Here is an 18882-nt window from a genome sequence, read left to right as displayed (position 1 = left end):
CACCTTAGTGAAATTTGCCTCGAAGTGAATCCCACTACTACCATACTAAAATAATCAACCCTAATTTCGGTTTTGATTGGCGTGGAACTATGCCCTACGAGGGCTACGCTAAGTCGTGCGAAATTAACACATTCAGGGTATGGGTGAGTCGTCCCTTGTTCTATACCATCAGCGGGTGCCCACAAATCTCCGGTATCCGGAAAACCACACCGCTTAAATTTTAGATTGGGTTGTCTCAAAGGGATCACTCGGGATTTGAATCGGAAACCCTGTGGGTTCTCGCTGGAGACCACGACCATATTCCCCTAAGGGTTGACTGAATGGTACATACAATTTTTGTTTGCTCACTCTTCCACGCCAATAACATTCATCTCCATAATTCAAAGCATTCGTGCTATTGAAGACGGCTTACAAGTGCCATCCTATCTCTCACTTAGTTTATTTGCCGGAGGTTGGAGGAAATAAGTGCATGCAACGTCTCCACGCCTCACAGCGGTAGAGTGAAGGGAATTTCGTCCTTCGGAGTGATTTAGGGCGGCGATTTTAACGAATACCCAACGCATGGTCATATTTCTTTTTCTTTATGCATTTAACTCAAGTATTGGGTTCCCACTGTGTTATTCTGCATGTACCCTCGCACCGTTGGCAAGACTTCAAGACTCCCCGCGTTGAAACTCCGCGGTTGGCAGCTAAACACTTTCGACGGAATTAATCGGTTTTTCTTTTTTCTAAACTTCGCTCTCACCATGCTCCCTCCAACCTTTTTACGTAATGGATTGGTATAGCTGGAAAATAAATTTGTAAAAATATTCCGTCTGATTTTTTATTATTTTCAAGGTTGCTTGTTGACTGCTGAGGGTTTTACGCTCTCTTTTTTGGTCCCGTTCCAAGTTTAATTTGGAACGAATTATCTGAGGAATTGATGGTGACGTCTTCTTCGAAACAAAAAAAGTCTCTAAAAATTACACGAAAGAATTAGTGGGAGCTCGTAACAGTGAGTTCATAAACTGCGCAAGACAATGGAAATGAAAAGGACTTAATTTTCTGCATAACAAATGATAAATAATTGTTAAACAGTTCATATGAAGTATAATGAAGATTAATAGTTTGCATTAAAATGGTTTATAGCTGTTTGACTAATTACTAATTTTGTTATCTTTTTTCATCAGATATAGTTGTAGTTCAATGATGATTTAGTGGCTACCTATTCACTTAAACGAAAATTAAATTTGAGGTGTTGTAGCGTCAAAGATTATTCACATTTATATTTTAAAATATTATCTGTATGATCAAGTATTTGGTGTTCTTTTCAAGGATAATTGCGGGCATTTCATTCTTAATCTAACTTGAAATTTTGACAAACATGGAATTTGGTTGCATGAAGGGAGAGCTTTTTTAAAAGCATGCTTTTTGTTTTATAATATGGAATTGTTAAGTAAGCTAATACATTTTGGGGGTCATTATTTGTATCTACAGAGATAAAAACAGATAGACACGGCCAAAATAATTGTTGACGTTGGATAACAGTAGTCAGACGGAATTCTGACTCAATAAAATCACAGAAATCAAGTCTTCATACCCATGCCCGATTCAGTCACTGGATTCAATCTCGAAATATTTCATTGAGCATATTGTCTTGGAAGCCTTACTAGATATTGCTGATCCCTTTTTTTTCATCAATCCCACGGATGGAGGCCTGAAGGCAACAATCTCTGGAGATTCATCGGTTCATCAACTTTAAATTTCTCCATAATGCCATGGCCTAAATTTTTAATTCGGGAGCATTTTTTAATTATATATTTTTAATTTACCGAGGAATGGATGAAGATTTCACGTCAGCTCCTCCAAATTTTCATTAAATGGAGCGGACTAATGAATTTGGGGTGACCGTGACTCCATTTTCAAAAAATAAAATCTTCGTACTTCCGTCGTTATGGCATGATATAATTTAAAAAAAATCATATGTAAGGGGTTCGAAGACAAGAGCAGAAAGAGATCAAGTTAAAAAGCCCTCACCTTTTTTCAGACGAGACAATACTGATACGATAAGAATCAAGAAGTGTGTGAGATTATTCGGTTGTGGATGTATGTATCAGAGTTCATAACCATAAGGAAAGAATAGGAGTTCTCGAAATTTTGCGTTCGAGGCTGACGTTGGTAATCAAATGGGCGGATAAACTAAGAAGTGATATGGTATCAGGACGCATGAAACACTAACATCAGGCGCAAAACCAGATAGTTTGGGCACACGCCAAGAAACAATGGTTTTGTTAGACGCATAATACGGCGAAGGGAAATTGGAATGTAACTTCAAACGAAGAGACCGAGCCAAAAAAAATGTAATTCATAAAACAAGAAATTTTATCAAATTCCACTGTATTGAAAGAGTAACTTGAAGAGAGTGGAGGAGCTGGAGTGGGATGAAGAAGACTGAAGAGTTGAAGTCAACAAATTTTTGGTTCGAATTTCAAAAATGATTCCACAACTCCCTAACCTATCACGATGGAAAATGAATTTTGAGGATCTTGTTGCGCGGAATGCCGACGCGTGGATGCTCATGGATTCTTCGTTTACTGTCCTTGGATTAGATTTGCTATTTATTTCAATTGGGGACGTTGAAAGTCAGGAATGTGGCTGGTAAGAAGAGCCTCATTTGAACACTCATTGGGTTGGATACACTACGAGAAACGGAGAAATTAGTAAGCGTCTCGGGAGAGACATGGATAAAATCTATTCAAAATACTCAAGAAATACTGGCATCACACCAATCATCCTTTCCGTATTCTTCTTTCATGTTTCTCCGATGGAAAGATGTTTTTCCTCGCATTCCTTTACCGTACTCAGGTAATGCTCAGAGGGCTAAAGAGGAGTCTTGCGCGAGACTTCTAACTCTATTCCGCGATTATTTTTTCTTTCTTTCCATCCCCTTGGTGACCGTTGTTTGTATCCTACTGCACTGTCCCTGAGAGTAAATGATAAAAGGAACGGTATGCGCTTCCCTGGTTCGCTTTCAAAATCCTGCCTCCTTTTCTTTTGCGGGAGCGCCTGAATATTATTGAATTTGAGCTTCGTCTCGGAAGTATTCATTCAATGCCTCTCCATTGATTTTTTTCTGCGGAAAAGCTTTTTCTTTTGTCTTTTGCCTTATTCCCGTCATCTCTTGTTTCATTCTCCATTTCCTCATTGGAAGTATTTTTCCAAGGGGTTACTGGGTACTCAGGGGATGACGGCTACATATCATTTGCTTCAAACCATGCTCTCCATCGAGGAGAAGAGAAGTTCTTTCATATCTCGCCTTTTATTAGACTTTCATCAATTTGAGGTGCCGTTTGGACTTTTTGACTTGAGTTTTAGTACCTCCGCGTTGGGCCGCACGACCTTATCCGCTGTGACACCTTGTGTTACTGACATTAGTTATTTAGCCTATCTACATGAGATCTCACTATGTACTGAGTGGTTTTGATTCAGGAGGTTTTAGAGAATTGATAACTGCTTGACGTTCCATTTTTCTATATAAAAATTCGATGTTACCTCAATATTCTGATACTTATAGAAGCACCATCCTGACGAGGATGACATATTTCTATGAAAAAAAATTTCATTTCATTAAAAAAAAATTTTGATATAAAATCAGAATTCTTTTTCCTATTACCTTTTCAATGTCTTTAAATTTTCTAATAACTGTTAGCAAACAATGTTAGTAACAGCGCTATCATGGAAGATTAGTAGCTAAATGATTACATTGTCCCATTGTTAATGGTAATTTACTGCAATCATGTTTTAGACGTTACTACAGCATATTAAGGTCAAAATGAAATCAAAATCATTGTCGCAATAAATTATAATTGATATTGAAACAGAGTATTCCTCGAGCTACTAATCTACTATGTTCCCCTTCCACTAAACCACGCCTGAACGACGCAATTGGTGACCTTGGAAGTAAGGAATTATCATAAACTCTTCCTGAAGGATTCCTTTCTTGATTGCTGTTACCGTAATAGGAGCAGAAAAAGTAATATTGAGAGGATTGAAAGTGTATTGCTACAAGAGAATGATGAAGATGAAATAGCCGGACCGCATAAGAAACAAAGAGAAAGATTTAGACGAAGCAACTGATGACAGCTGAAAATGAGAGATATGAAATTATTGGATCAATTGTCTGATGAATACGCATTGCAAAAGAAAAGTGGACGAGTAGAGCTAAAATGGAATATCCCAAGAAATAGAGACGTGGTTCAATAAAGGATGAATGACGTCAAAGAGGTTAGTCGATATTGAGTTGAGACAAGCGGAGCACACCAATCCTTGCAAACTGGTGGTGATGTCTTTCATTTTGAAAAATCGCGCACCAAGTCATTTTCACTTAAAATCTTTAGGTAGGCTACTTAGCGGTATATGTATTACACTTGCCATCGTCACAACATTTACTTTTCATTATTTAAGGGATTATTGTGCGAGTAATTGATCCCTGGGTATATAATATCGCTTCTCGCTTGAAAATATTTTTTAGTTTGGATTAAAGAAAATTTTACCATTCATAGGTAACCATTTAAGAAAACTAGAAGTAAAATCTTGAGAATATAGGGAAATATAAATTTTTCTCTACAGAAATGTTTAAAAGTGGTTGGTACAATTTTGTTATTTAACCGGCGAGTTCCAGGAGGAGGCAAAACTCACCGGCTAACAAAACATTTTTCAGTCGAAATCTGAGTGATACCTCCAGACACATTCATACTTTCTGCATTATTCCTTTCTGAATAGAAAGATAAGATCACCCGAACTATTTACTGACGGCTTATGCAAATGCAATTCATTGATTGCCCTTTCTTGAAGCCAAGCAAACTTCTAATTGTTTTCATGTACATGCGCTTCGATAAGATATGGGTGGAAAAGTAACCAAGAAATGGTTATAGATAAAATTCTTGTCTTTATGCACATAATTTGTATAAAAGTGTATGTGGCCATAGATTTAAGTCTACTTGCCAGCAATGATGTAGCAAGATAGCAGAGGTACATTATAATACTTACCCAAATAATGTGAAAAAATGTGATAACTGATTTCATAAATAAATCAGAAAAATAATTTTTAATATTGCTTTGCCGTGATAATTACCGTAAATGGACGGATGATGCAAAAATTAAATACTCTATGGTTGCACTGAGGAAAAGCAATGAAAGGTATACTATTTGTACTCTAGAGACGCATTTGTTATCGTGCTGTTTATTATCCTGGTATTTCAGCAAATAGAATCTTTAAGAGGTTTGTAATTCTGACAAAAGAGTAATTGATTTAATTGAGCGGGATTGAGGTTACTTTTGATTTCTTAATTTCTAAGAAGGGCGAATTGGCTATTCTAAAGGAGATTTTGCGTGTATCATTTGAGATTTTGAAGATAGAGGGACAAATTGCCAATCCAGAAGCGTATGAGTCGTTAGAAATACGGCGACGTCGTGCCTGCTCTCGGCATAAAAATGTTTCTACTTGGCTCTCGACCCAAGCTGCTGGCACACGGCCAAATATTGATTAAAAAGAATTATCCAAGGTCATGTAAAGGATATTGCTCTTTCCGCCAAATAATAAAGCATCCATTTTCTTCAACTACATTTTGATGTAGCTTCAGCCAATTATTTATCACTGAGGGTTTTTCCATTACGGAATTAATTAAGTATCTGTTCCATTTTCTGTCAATTATGTGGATACTCTTAAAGCCTACTTTTACAGATTACATTTTAGCATAGTCAAATATTTCTTTATATCAACAGGGTACTACAAATTTTGTCCTTGTCGAAATATTAATAGGTATAGAAAGTATCTGATGATGAAAATATTCGGATTGAGTAACTTAAAAGCATTTCATGTATTGAGACTGGTAGGAAATGGAAAAGGGAACACGATAGCTGTTTAACCGCTCAGTTTTGAAATATGTTTGCTTAAGAAGTATGAGATATTAAATATATGGAGTTAAGACCTAGATTTAATCTTAGCATTAAATAGAACTTCATTTTTGTGTAGCATTATTAGCTTTTTCAAGTAAATATCTTTTCATTTTCATGAAAAATATGCGTAGTTTTTATTTCAAATTCTCTTCATTATTTCCACAAGAGGGGATACACTATAACGGGTTGGACCAACTGAAAACGTGTTTTCCAAGTCGTAATTCAAACCATCCCTTTTACAGTGAATGTTTTTCCTCTTCGCTGGAATAGGCCATTTAGAGCTACGAGTTTTCGTTGCCGATATAGTAGTTTGAGGGGACAGCCAGGAAGAAAATTCAGACTTCTGCGGACCGAGGAAATTTACTGCGATATTCCCAGCGCGGTTGGAATCCGAACCCTAGGGTTGATCAGTCAAAGCATTCGAAGTATTGGTGAACGCACTCATTTACATATTCATTTATTGTGTGCTTACATATATAGGGTTCGTCCGGAAAATAAGTGTACTGAGCTCAGGAAAAAAAATTTATTACACTTTTACATATCTTAAGCTAATATTCCTCAAAATAGGACCCTTGTGAGTCGATACACTTGTTCCAGCGGCGTTCCCATTCCTGGAACGCTCCCGCGAAGGCATCATCGGGAACCTCTCGAAGACTCATCGTCGACCTCTTCTCTGCCCTCCACGAACATCTTTTGCCACCGAAAGATCATGTTTCTGGACATGGCTGACTCCCCGTAAGCCTGGTTAATCATACCGACAGTTTCGGTAGACGATTTCCCAAGCTTTACCGCAAATTTGATGGAATAACGCTGCTCCAAAAACTTCGGCATCGCGTTCCGTGACGTGGGTCGAGCGTGGAGGTTCGCGTTAACAGAGCTCCTCACTACACCACAGCTCAGAGCCGACTGCCTTTTTCAGAGTCGCTTGCCAACATACCCCCTCCAATCGCAGCCCGTCAGAGCGGTGCTGGGCGCGCCTGGAGCGGCGGGAAAAAATCAGTACACTTATTTTCCGGACGAACCCTGTATGTGTATTTATTCGTGCATGTATGTGTGTGTGTGAGAGTTTGTGTATGAGTGTGTGTTTGTGTGTGTGTGTGTGTGTATATATATAACGATTGTACGGAAAAACTCACACGAGCGGCACAATAATGGGATGACACAATATAACACAATTAGAATAGAATAGCAACACTTAAAAGAACTCTCACACGGTAAATTGTTCGAGCTTGCGGCCCTCTCAGAGGCCTTTGAAATTGAAATTGCATTGATAAGAAATTTTTCCTTTGCCTCCTTCTTTTCCCTATTTAGGTTCCGGACCAAGGTCCTGTAATGGTGTGACATTTCTGTACTTTCATTCTTTAATCTGTGTGCCTTTCTTACCGCTATCTTTAGTTTTTTTATGGTTTTGTTGTAGTACTCCGGATCCGAGTTCTGTTTCAAATTTTTTATGGGAACATACTTCATTTGCCCTTCAAGAATTATTTCTTTGAATGTTTCCCATATTTTCTCCACGGTCGCTCCACTAGCGGCCCATTCAGGAAACTTGCCCCTTAAAAATTCCTGGAACCCTTCCCTATCTGCCCGGGTATATTGCCAAATTTTCTTTTCATCCCCCATACCTTTTGTTGATCTATACCAGTCCATTTTAACACACACTGCTGCGTGATCACTTATTCCCGGAAAGACATCTACACTAATGATAGGGTTTGGAGGTCTAAGTAGAAAAACGTCGAGGGTATTTTCTCCCCTAGTGGGCTTATTTACTACCTGGGTAAACCCTTCTTCGTTAATGAGGCGATTTACCAGATCTTGTGCCTGCCCGCCACCCGCTGTTTTGCCCCCCCACCCTATTTCTGGAAGGTTTAAATCCCGTGTGAGTGTCCTTTTAAATGTTGCTATTCTATTCTATTTGTGTTATATTTTGTCATCCCATTATATATGACTATTATATATATATGTGTATATATATATGTATATATATTTATTTATTTTTGCAAGGTCTGTCCCAAAAGTATTAGGACTGAGTCGATTAAAACATAAATTGCCGGAATTGATACCTTCAAAATTCTTCGAAGCAGCATCCTTGTGCGTGCACACACCGCTGCTGCCATTGGCTTTTCCACGCCTAGTACGTCTTTTTGGAAGACGCTGCATAGAATGCGGCTAAGCTCCCTGATCACGGTGTGTTGTAACTCTTTCACCTAGCAGTGGTAACGTTCTTTCGGTACGTATTTGAGGCGGGGGACAAGGAAGAATGGTAGGGCATTGTACAAAAATTTGGACCGCACTCACTTGGTCGAGAATTTCTTGGCAGATCCGCGTGCGAGTTTTCTTTTGTTCGTCCAAGAGTACTCGCGGCACCAATTACTCAAGTACCTTTCTCATGCCCATTTTTGCGATCACAAGTCGATTTACATCACTCTAAGGGATGCCAAGTTCATCAAAAACCACACGAACACTTAATCTGCAATCCCCGTCCAACAAAGCCTTCATTCTTTCAAGATTCATGCCACTCTTTGAGGTGGAAGGGCGTCCTGAACGTTCGGGTTCTTCGACGTCTTCTCTACTTTCTCGAAACAACTTCTTCCATTCCGAAATATCCGATCTATCCATGGCGGTATCACGCTATCAATAAGCTGCATTGAGCATTTCATAAGTTAATGTCCCGGTTTGGCCTAGTTTAACGCAAAATTAGAAAGCGTAGCTCTGTTCCAACAGCTGGTTTAAGACGGAGCGTAATGAGGTCACGTTATAGATGTTTCGCAAACTAGCGATCCGCACTTCACAAAGGTTGTGAGCCAACTACCACCGGCCTTCAGTCTTTCTTGAGACTTTTCTCCGTCCAACCCAGTCAGAGAAATTTCCGCCCGTCTATTCGGGAAAAATTTCATAATACACTTTGGACAGGCCTTTCATGAATGGATATGTGTGTGTATATATGTATGTATATATATATATATATGTATTTATCTATATATATGTATTTATCTATATATATATGTATATATATATCTATATGTTTGTATATATATATATATATGAAGAATTCTGCATGTCCGGGTTTTCACCGCGTTGTTGTTTGAAGCCGACAACAGTTTCGCCGAAGTTTCATCCGGCGTCTTCAGGTCGAAGATGAGGGACTCAGATTTTGGCCGTCCTTATATAGGTGGTCCCGTCCAAGTGCTGCTCTCTGATTGGTCCTTTTTCGGAGGACTCTCTTCCACGCGTTGTGGAGATGGTAGCCTTCATCTCTATTGAAATTCGCCGGGTTTTTGGCTATCTCAATAGCTTCTCTGATTAGGCGTGGGTAATATCTACTTTCTTTACTTATGATTGTAGCGTCATGGAATAGAATATCATGGCCGGGTTCACTCCATTTATGCTCGGAGATGGCCGAGAGGTGAAACTGTTTGTTCGTAGTAGCCCGGAGGTGTTCTTTCATCCGAACTTTCATAGCTCGGCATGTTTCCCCGATGTAGGCTTTCCCACATGAACACGGTACTTGATAGACCCCTTCGTATAGGTCTTTCGAGATTTTGTCCTTCGGTCCGGGGAGCGCGTCCGCTATTTTCTTGGTGCAGTTGAATCTTGTCACCACGTCGTGCTTTTTAAGGATTCTGGCTATCTTCTCGGATGTTCCGGATACGAAGGGGATAGTCGCGTATGCCTTTGGGTCCGGTTCCGTCTGCTTGATTGACTTGTCAGAATCTCGTCTTCGCCTTTCTTCCCTGGCGGTCCTTTTTAGGACCATATCGTTCCGATAGCCGTTTTGTTTTAGTGCTCTCAGGAGATGTTTCTTTTCAGTCAGCAGAGAATCGGCGTCAGAGATTTCATACGCTCTGTGAACTAGTGTGTCCACCAAAGATGTCTTTTGGAGCGGATGGTGGTGAGAGGTTGCGTTTAGATAACGGTCGGTGTGTGTCTTCTTTCTGTAAACAGCATGTCCCAGCTTCCCACAACTCTTCTTTTTGACTAAGACGTCCAGGAAAGGTAGTTGGTTGTCCTTTTCTACTTCCATCGTAAATTTGATGGAATGATGTTGTGAGTTGAGAAATTGAAGAAATTTCTGAAGTTCTGTTGCGCCGTGCTGCCAGATGACGAAAGTATCATCCACATATCTTAACCACATCCTAGGTTTTTTCTCGTACTGATTAAGGATCTTTTCTTCAAATTGCTCCATGAACAGGTTAGCCACTACCGGAGACAGCGGCGAACCCATGGCTGCACCCTCTGTCTGCTCGTAGAATTCTTCGTTCCACAAAAAATAAGCATTCGTGAGGCAATGCTCCACCAGTGTGGGGAAGTCTTCCGGAATGCCGTTGGTGGTTAGGCCTCTGATGATCTCCACCGATTCCTTAATCGGGATGTTAGTGAACAGTGAAACAACATCGAAGCTCACCAATAATTCGTTGCTGTCCATTGTGATCTTTTTCAGGATGTCGATGAAATGCCCGGAGTTTTTCACGAATGACGATGTTTTTCCGACGTAGAACTGTAGAGATTGGGCCAGGTATTTCGCCAGTCCGTATGTTGGAGCATCGATCTGGCTGACTATAGGTCGGAGTGGTATCCCCTCCTTATGTATTTTCGTGGATATGTATATATCCACGTATATCCCTTGTATATATATATATATATATATATATATATATATATCTAAATTCCGAATTTTAGGACGATTTTCAAAGCTAAGGAATTTAATCTCCAAACACATAGGACGATGTAAATGAGACACACTTAGGTAGAGAGATGCTTTTATTTTTCAGGTGTTTCCATTCCATGATTATTTCCATCGAATATATGGCTTAGAGTGAGTGAGAAATTAGCGTCCATTAGTGAACATTTGAACCAAAAACATTCCACGCGAAGTCGAGATAAATTCAGAATGCTTGCCTATACATTCTCATTCGCTCGGGCCATCATTCACACTTATCGTTGAGTTTCATTTATGCCAAGGCCATTCCTATACATAACCCATCAGCAACGTTGGGGAAAAATAAGTGCTCGTACATTTTTTCAATATGGCGAGGCCATTTGGAAAGCTTCTATGCCGTATCATATAGTTATAGTAGGACATCAATTTCCCGTTGAGACTCATCCGATTGCCGTCAATGTATATATTATTCTGTCAGTTTTTTCGGAATGTCAGGAGAAAAATTTAGAGTTCAGATGCAACGGATCATCTACGGCCACGGACCGTATATGGAATTGCCGTCCGTGGCGTCGTAGTTGGTATGTTGCTAGAGCTTCAGGCTTCATATGAAATAATTAGCAAAATGTTCTCTGTTTGAGTATCTAAAACTATTTGCATTTGATAAAGATCATCCTTTCGCAGTAAGAACCTTATGCTATTTATTTACACACATATTAATTTTATTAAATGATTCATAAATTTTTATGGCTCCTCTTGCTCGAAATATACTCCTTGCGAAAGAGTTGGGTTTGACTCCAATCGATCAACATAGATTAAGGGAGTTTTTTAAACTCGTTAACACAGCATATATGTATATATATATATATTATGATCTTAGTTTATGTTAGCTCTTCCAGCCAGTAAACTGTCTTAGTTTGTGATATTCTCATTCTGATTTATGGGCCCTTTCCCGGAGCGTATATTTCCTGGAATATATATGTTTATGTATCATTATCAGTGTTTTAATGCCAAAATTTATTGGTGTGCTGCAGACCTCCATTTTTGCCCCTCTTATATATATATGTATATATATATATATATATATATATATATATATATATATATATATATATATATGTATATATATGTATATGTATATATATATATGTATATATATATATGTATATATATATATGTATATATATATATATGTATATATATATATATATATATATGTATATATATATATATATATATACAGGTTATACCTGTATATATTCAAACACGAAATCCCGCCAAACGGCGAATAAATACTCATTTATATGGAAACATATATAAGGAAAAGGGATAGGACCACACATAAAGGACGAACACAATGGAGGTGTGGAAGGCGGAATCGAACGGATCACAAGAGTAAAAATATTTTCTTGACCGGAAGTCGAACACCGGATCTTTCCCCTTGCCGGGCGGATGCTCTTAACCACTTGAGCTATCGATGAAACGTAATTTACCCTGTGTGTATATACATACATATATATAATTTTAATAACGAATCATAGAAACGTAAAGAAAGGACACTCATGAGTATGATTGACGTTTTGCCGATGAAGCCGTAATCCTCACAATGCCATTCTCAGTGAAACAACGAAAAGTATCCATGGATGAGGAAAGGGAAGAATGATGGAACAAGAAGATGAGGGGATATCGTATATTAGATGGATTTAGTGGGCTGAATAAATTCCGGTAGGTTTAAAAGCTCTAAGTGTCGATATTTGAGCCATCACAGGTGATCTTCCTACAATGCTGCTGACGGATTCGGGGAGAATTTTGTTAACCAAAACAGAGAAACAGCTGTCAAATGGAAGCTCCTTTGGAAGCGATATGAGTATGGATTAGACACAGGAATTATGGAAAGCGGGATATATAGTTGAGTATCGCTGGTTGTTCATGCGGAGGGAAAGGGTAGTATTGCCTTTATAGAAGGCAGGAGAGGTGGTATATAACTTTCGTCGACCTGCAGATGGCAAAGGAATTAGCTTTGGATTGGGATTCAATAGTCCAGGAGAAAATATAATATATATATAATATATAAATAAATATATTTAAATATATATGTATATGTATATATAAATATATATTCATTCAAATGGAATAGATACTAGGATATGAACACACTAAAGGACGAAATCAGGAGAGGTGGGGAAGGCAGAAATTAGCAAATCGCAAGAGCAAAAATATTTTTTTGACCATATATAATTATATATATCTAGGTAATACTATATACGTATATTATATATATATATATATATACGTATATTATATATATATACGTATATTATATATATATATACATGTATATATATTTTATATATCCTTAAATTACTTACCATAATCCTTACAATTACTTAAATAGATTTGAATTTGGCCTTTTTAATTTTAGTTTCAATCCATTTTTTATGATTCCTGGTGCGAAAACGAAATTTTCCCCCAGGGGGTTTCGTATGTAGTATACCATGAAATTAAATTTGTCTGTTATGGGTTTGATGGCTTTTAATTTTATTTTTGTTTTCTTTTTTGTCACCAGCATGTCATCTCTTGATAACGCTTTCTAGAAAGGAGAATGTAAAAGTGGGATAGAGTTGTTAGTTTTCCCATAAAGTCTTTGACGTCACATTTGCTAATATATACCTGTACACATGTGTCTGACGATGAAATTAACATTCCCAGAATTAACTTGGGCGAAGATTACAGTGGCAGGCGGGATTTATTTTTTCTGAGATCGTGTTTTACACTTTAGATAAACCTATTGAAACGCCGCTGGGTGTGTATTTTAAGAGTCTGACATATTTTAATCCAGAATTTAAATCTTTCTAACTTATAAGCACTTTATTTACAACACATTATGTAATCGACAAGCAAAAACGTCATATGCATCTCTTTAACTAATGTAAGTCTACATAATTTTTGATTTAATTATCTGTCGCTTTCACGTGAACTCATTATGATATATTTAATGTGAATTTGGACGGATTTTTTTTATTTTAACGTAATAAACTTTTTGAATTAAAGTTTTTAATTAAATTTTGATATTTGTTTTAGTATCCAGGTATTTTCTTAAAGGACAGAAATGAGTAACGGATACTTGAATTACTTTTTCTCACGAGTGTATTATTATTTTACCTCGTTTTCATGGCAACGTTGGCCTGATTGTACGGAAAGCTTTCTTTATCTCTTGTCTGTATGAAGAGGAAATCCTGTCCTATCATGTAAAAAACAAAAGTTTGAGCTACTCTGTAATGTTTTGTGGAACCCATGTCCAACTAATGAGAATTTAACGTCCTGGGACTTCGAGGTTATTATAAGAAAAAGCAGCAAAAGATTAACGAGCAGGAATCTGAATATATTCGCGACGGAATTTTCAATTTGTGTTTCTTACCGCTATACATCCGAGGATTTAATTACTTGGTTCGTTCGTTAAAATGTTTGAAGAGAACCTTCATCATTTAAAATAATGGTGTAATGTGCGGTAATGGTTTAGTATCAACTTAGGAATTTCTTTCATTAACTCCATCAGAGTGCAGACTTTGAACGACAAAGATGGATCGAACTATAGTTTTCTGATATAAGGTTAAGAAATTCTTTATATGGAGTAACAGAGTGTTGAAACGCAGAGTTGAGAAAAATTAAAGGGGTGCTCATTTCGATTGAACGGTGGTTATACTCATACTAACGCTAAGATAGTTGAATATGAAAACCAAAGATGAGATATATATGTTCGAGTTAAATAAATTACATATTTGAATAACTAATGCTTCACTTCTTGAGTTAATTTAGTATGAAAATTTCCTCATCCAATTTTTTGTCTACATTTGTGCGTTATCAAAAATTAATAACTTTGGAGAGGATATAGCGAAAACATTGTTTTACTTCTGTCGCCTTATGCTTACGTGCAATATTAACTATGGAGAAATTGCTAATTTTAGGATTTCGGTTTGAAATTTCTTCATTTTATCAAATTATTTTAAATGCCTGTTGAGAAAAAATATCATTATTACACTTTTGTTTAATCCAAAATACCTCTCCTATTATATATACAATTGGTTTTAAAATATTCGAACTGTCGCGATAGTTCGAAAGAAATTTCTTTATTTGTCATTGAATTACAACCATTTGCTTTTTATTATACTCAATATTTGTTTCTTCTCATAGCTCTACATTCGTAAGTTATCTGGAAGTCAATTTCGAGTGGTTGGGCAGTGAGTATTAGGGCCACAATAGCGAGAAGAAGGAAATCTGCTAAATAGGGAAAAAAACGTTTTAAAACATTAATGTTTCTTAGAATATACTAACATTTCATTGTTTAAAGAACAGTAATTGATGTAAGGATACTTCCGTGTCATTAAATTGACTCTCAGGAAATGAAAAACATGTATTTAAGAGAAAATCAGCTCTCTCCTAATGACAGAGAAATAGCTACCGCGGAAATGTAGGACAATTGTGCATTTGACCTTTACTGGGAGTCATAGGTATTATGGATAATAAAAGTGGCTTTGTAAGAGATCAACCTTTAGGAATCAGCATTTTAATTCGCTTTTTTATATTGCTTGCCGTTTAGAAAGTATATTTCGCGGAAAAATACCGAAATGATTTTCCTTTTTCAAATTAGGTTGTGGTTTTTCCTCTTTGGCTGGTAGTGGTTATGGGTGTTTTTTCCATGATGCGAAAGTATTCCGGTGTAAATGAACATAGATAAAATTTTGGCGTATTCCGCTGAATCTCTTTATACGGTCGACTGCATTACTTCGTTTATTTTACTTTAAAAGTAACCGTAGCATAAGTTCCACGCTTGACTTTTGCAAAGAAAGAAGTTAATTTAAATTTAACGAATGCGAGTTTCTAATACGCTACTGATTTCTGGTTATGATTGGCAGACGCGTTATCACAGATCTGAATCAAGCAGATTCTCCTATTCCAAAATGTTTACCCCCGTAATCAATTCCCAGTCTTTCGCACAATCTACTCCAAACTGCACATTTTATTGCAGTAACATGCGGAGTTATGTTACATTTACTGTTATTGTATTGGCGTGTTAGTTTAGTGGGTAGAGTGTTCGGCGACTGACCGGAGAGCCCAGGTTCAAATTCGGGTGCTGGGTTTGGGCTTCACTTACGTTTTTTGATTTTTTTAGTACTATTTGTTTTGGGTATTGGGAAACCCCAGGCGGCACAGGTAAAAGAACTGATCCTCTTACCCCAAGTCTAAACATCACTCGCTGTAAAGGTGAGCTCTACCCTCCCCTCATCAAACCAAACATTCTTTTACATATACCCGTATTAATCGTGACTTGCTGGACACTTGTTATTATGAAATAAATCACACTTCAGTGTTTTTCACTGTCAAATATATTTATTACCACTAGATTCGGTGCTTTGCTCAGTATGACTTGTGCATTATATATTTTTTTCATAAATTGGAGATTGGACTGACGGCGAAACTAGTGATCAATAATAAATTATTGAACTTAAACTAAATCCATTTTAATATTATTATATAATTGCTTACGTGCTTACGCGTTCTGGCCCCCGACAGAATCTAAAAACGTATTTGATGATGAAACTAACCAAGTCCTTCCATATAAATTTATTTTACACAGTCTGGATTCATTATTAAAAAGTCTATGTACCACCCGTTTTCTCTAATTATATCTACTTGTTACAAAAATTTCCCGACAGTAACTCATACCATGACTTGAGGGAGCCTTTGTATTCAAACATGAATTTATTACAACAAAGGGTTACATCAGCAACCTAAATCTAAAAACCTAGATATCTAAAAACCCCGTGAAAAAAAAAACTTTTATAGAATCGTGTTAATACTTTGTCATCTCATCATCCGTGACTAACATTTCCCCTGATATATAGTATATTAATCGGAAGGCGCTTGTTGATTGGGAAGTTTCCAGCTAATAAATTTTCAATTTAGTTAACTTTTTATCGGATATTTTAAATTTGGATTTGGATTATTGTTGCATTTTATTTAACTCATTTTCAATTTAATTTACGTTGCATTTCCGGTTCAGTGCAAATCAAACGCCCATGGAAGATTTTCAGGCATTTCAATTTGCACGCCAAGCTCTCTGAATGAGTAGATCTCATACGGACCTCATAAGCTGATTCAGTAGACGATTTTATCAACGAAGTTGAAAGCATGGTTGCCAAATCATTACCCACGCTCTACCATTTAGGGCCATACCAAAGGTTCGGTTTACTTTATTTTATAAGGAAGAGGTAGAGAGTAGGTTTGGAGCTCATTAGATGCAGGATTTGATAATTATTTTCCATCTTTTACTCCCTACCTTTCCTTTCTAAGTCATCCACCCTTGCATTCCTCCCATATCTCCTCTAATCTTACCTCCCCCACAGGCAAAGAGTATAAATAGGAGTGAGCATAGGGTATTTCTGCCTTGACTATGAAAGGTGCATGTTGAAACTATGGTATGCTTTTTATAAATTGGTGTGAGTATTACGAAGTGATTTGGTCATTCTGAGGTGTAAACATTCCACGAAGTTAAGCCTTCATCTATTCTTTATGTTTGTAGAAATCTTATTTGACTACATACTAATTAGACATTTTTTCTGAAATTTTCGGAGTCGGAAACTTTTCAGACCACCCATGTACATGACATCCTCCGCTGGGATTTTTCACCATCCCTGTTTTTTGGATCTTATTTACCCATAGAGATGCTCCAGTCCTACTGGCTGCAGAGTATCCTTTTCCACTTTGATGAGTACTCTGTGAATTAGCATGAGTGGTGCTTATTCTCAACGGCTGATTCTTTCTCTCCCTTCCACAGGATTCCACATGGCGCCCAAGCTGTCCAAGATGTTCCCGGAGTCCTGCCTGCTGATCACCGTTGGAGTAGCAATCGGCGTCCTCCTGTTCCACACCACCAACGCGGTCCACGTTTCGCCCTTGACTCCAAACACCTTCTTCCTGTACATGCTGCCTCCGATCATCCTGGACGCCGGCTACTTCATGCCCAACAGGCTCTTCTTTGATCACCTCGGGACCATCTTGCTCTTCGCCGTTGTAGGAACCATCTTCAACACCCTTACCATTGGTGAGTGAAGGCGCGTTGGCTCCTGTTGGCTTGATCGATCGGTGAAATGATCGGAAAAATAGAGCGAATCATCATGATATTTTGTCTGTGTTTTTTTACTCGAACGATTTTGTCGATATTAAATTTATCCTGAATCATTTCGAAATGAAAGTATTAGACGTGTGCTTTTAATAGATTTAAAATACAACATTATTAAAATTTAGCTTTCTTATTTCTTTTTTGGAAAAGTTTATTTTTACACATGCATCATATCACGTTTTTTATTCAGAATCGTCATACCTTAGCGTGCTTCCCTCACTTCATAATTGGAATGATTGTAGACATAATTGATGTAACGTAATTTTTAAATTAATTCTTTATAAAACATGTAGCCATGAGATGGGAACGATAAATTGCCAAGGATTTTATGGAATAAATTAAGTACATTCCATGTGTGGCGTTTGTAAGGCAATACTCTCGTCCAACGTTTTGAATATTTATTTTAATTATGATAGAAAGAGAACCATTAGCCTAAGAATAGGTATCAAAGTAATTTTGGTATTTAACAAAGTACGAAATGAAGTCCCTTTGAAATCTTGGGATTATTAAATATCCTTATCGGTTTTATTAATTGCCGGTTTTATATATTATAATTTATTTTAATGGGCAAAGAAACAGTTGGCGTGCATAAACATTGCCTTGCATGCGATTGAAAGCCAGCCTTGATAATGGACAATAACACAATATGTTGTGGAAGCTGCGGAACTTCCCTTGTGTAATTATATTAGCTAGTGAAACTACAAGTTTGGTCATCTAATAAATGTAACATGTGTGACCTGTTTACTTGTTACAATACCGCCGGCCATCCAACTACTGCGTATAAACAATCGCCGTAATATAAACGTGGCTATTTCCGCTGGTCAGGGTCCCAATTCGGGCATAATTTACTTCTCACCACGCAAAGGGCTTGTGATATTCCTGTGTTAACATCATTATGTGCTAACGCTCATCAGGGAAGCTGAAAAATTCCATTTCCACTGTTACTGTGGCTGCAATTTCAAGGGCATAATTGGTTAGTTGACGGTTTACCCCAGTGAACGACACGCCAGGGGTTAAACTTCCAGACTTGTGGATGACCGGCCTCTGTTTCCCGTTAGAACTTTTTTTTAGAGATGGAAAATTTTCCTAGACAATTTATTTAAATATAAAT

General features: G+C 37.4%; 1 protein-coding gene across 9 annotated transcripts in view; it reads left to right on the top strand.

Annotated features, from left to right (window-relative positions):
• Positions 1-18882, top strand: part of LOC139696671 (sodium/hydrogen exchanger 3-like) — a 575082-nt gene that overhangs the window by 354374 nt on the left and 201826 nt on the right. For all 9 annotated transcript variants that reach the window (XM_071595493.1, XM_071595487.1, XM_071595490.1 and 6 more), the window contains exon 2: positions 17427-17693. In XM_071595493.1, the coding sequence (XP_071451594.1) occupies positions 17427-17693 (267 nt within the window). The remainder of the gene's footprint in view (positions 1-17426; positions 17694-18882) is intronic.

Source organism: Hetaerina americana, unplaced genomic scaffold (genome assembly GCF_022747635.1).
Source record: "Hetaerina americana unplaced genomic scaffold, ioHetAmer1.1.p SCAF_7, whole genome shotgun sequence".
Taxonomy (NCBI): Eukaryota; Metazoa; Arthropoda; class Insecta; order Odonata; family Calopterygidae; genus Hetaerina; species Hetaerina americana.
Note: the sequence above shows the minus strand (reverse complement) of the source record. Positions and strands in the feature narration are given on the sequence as shown.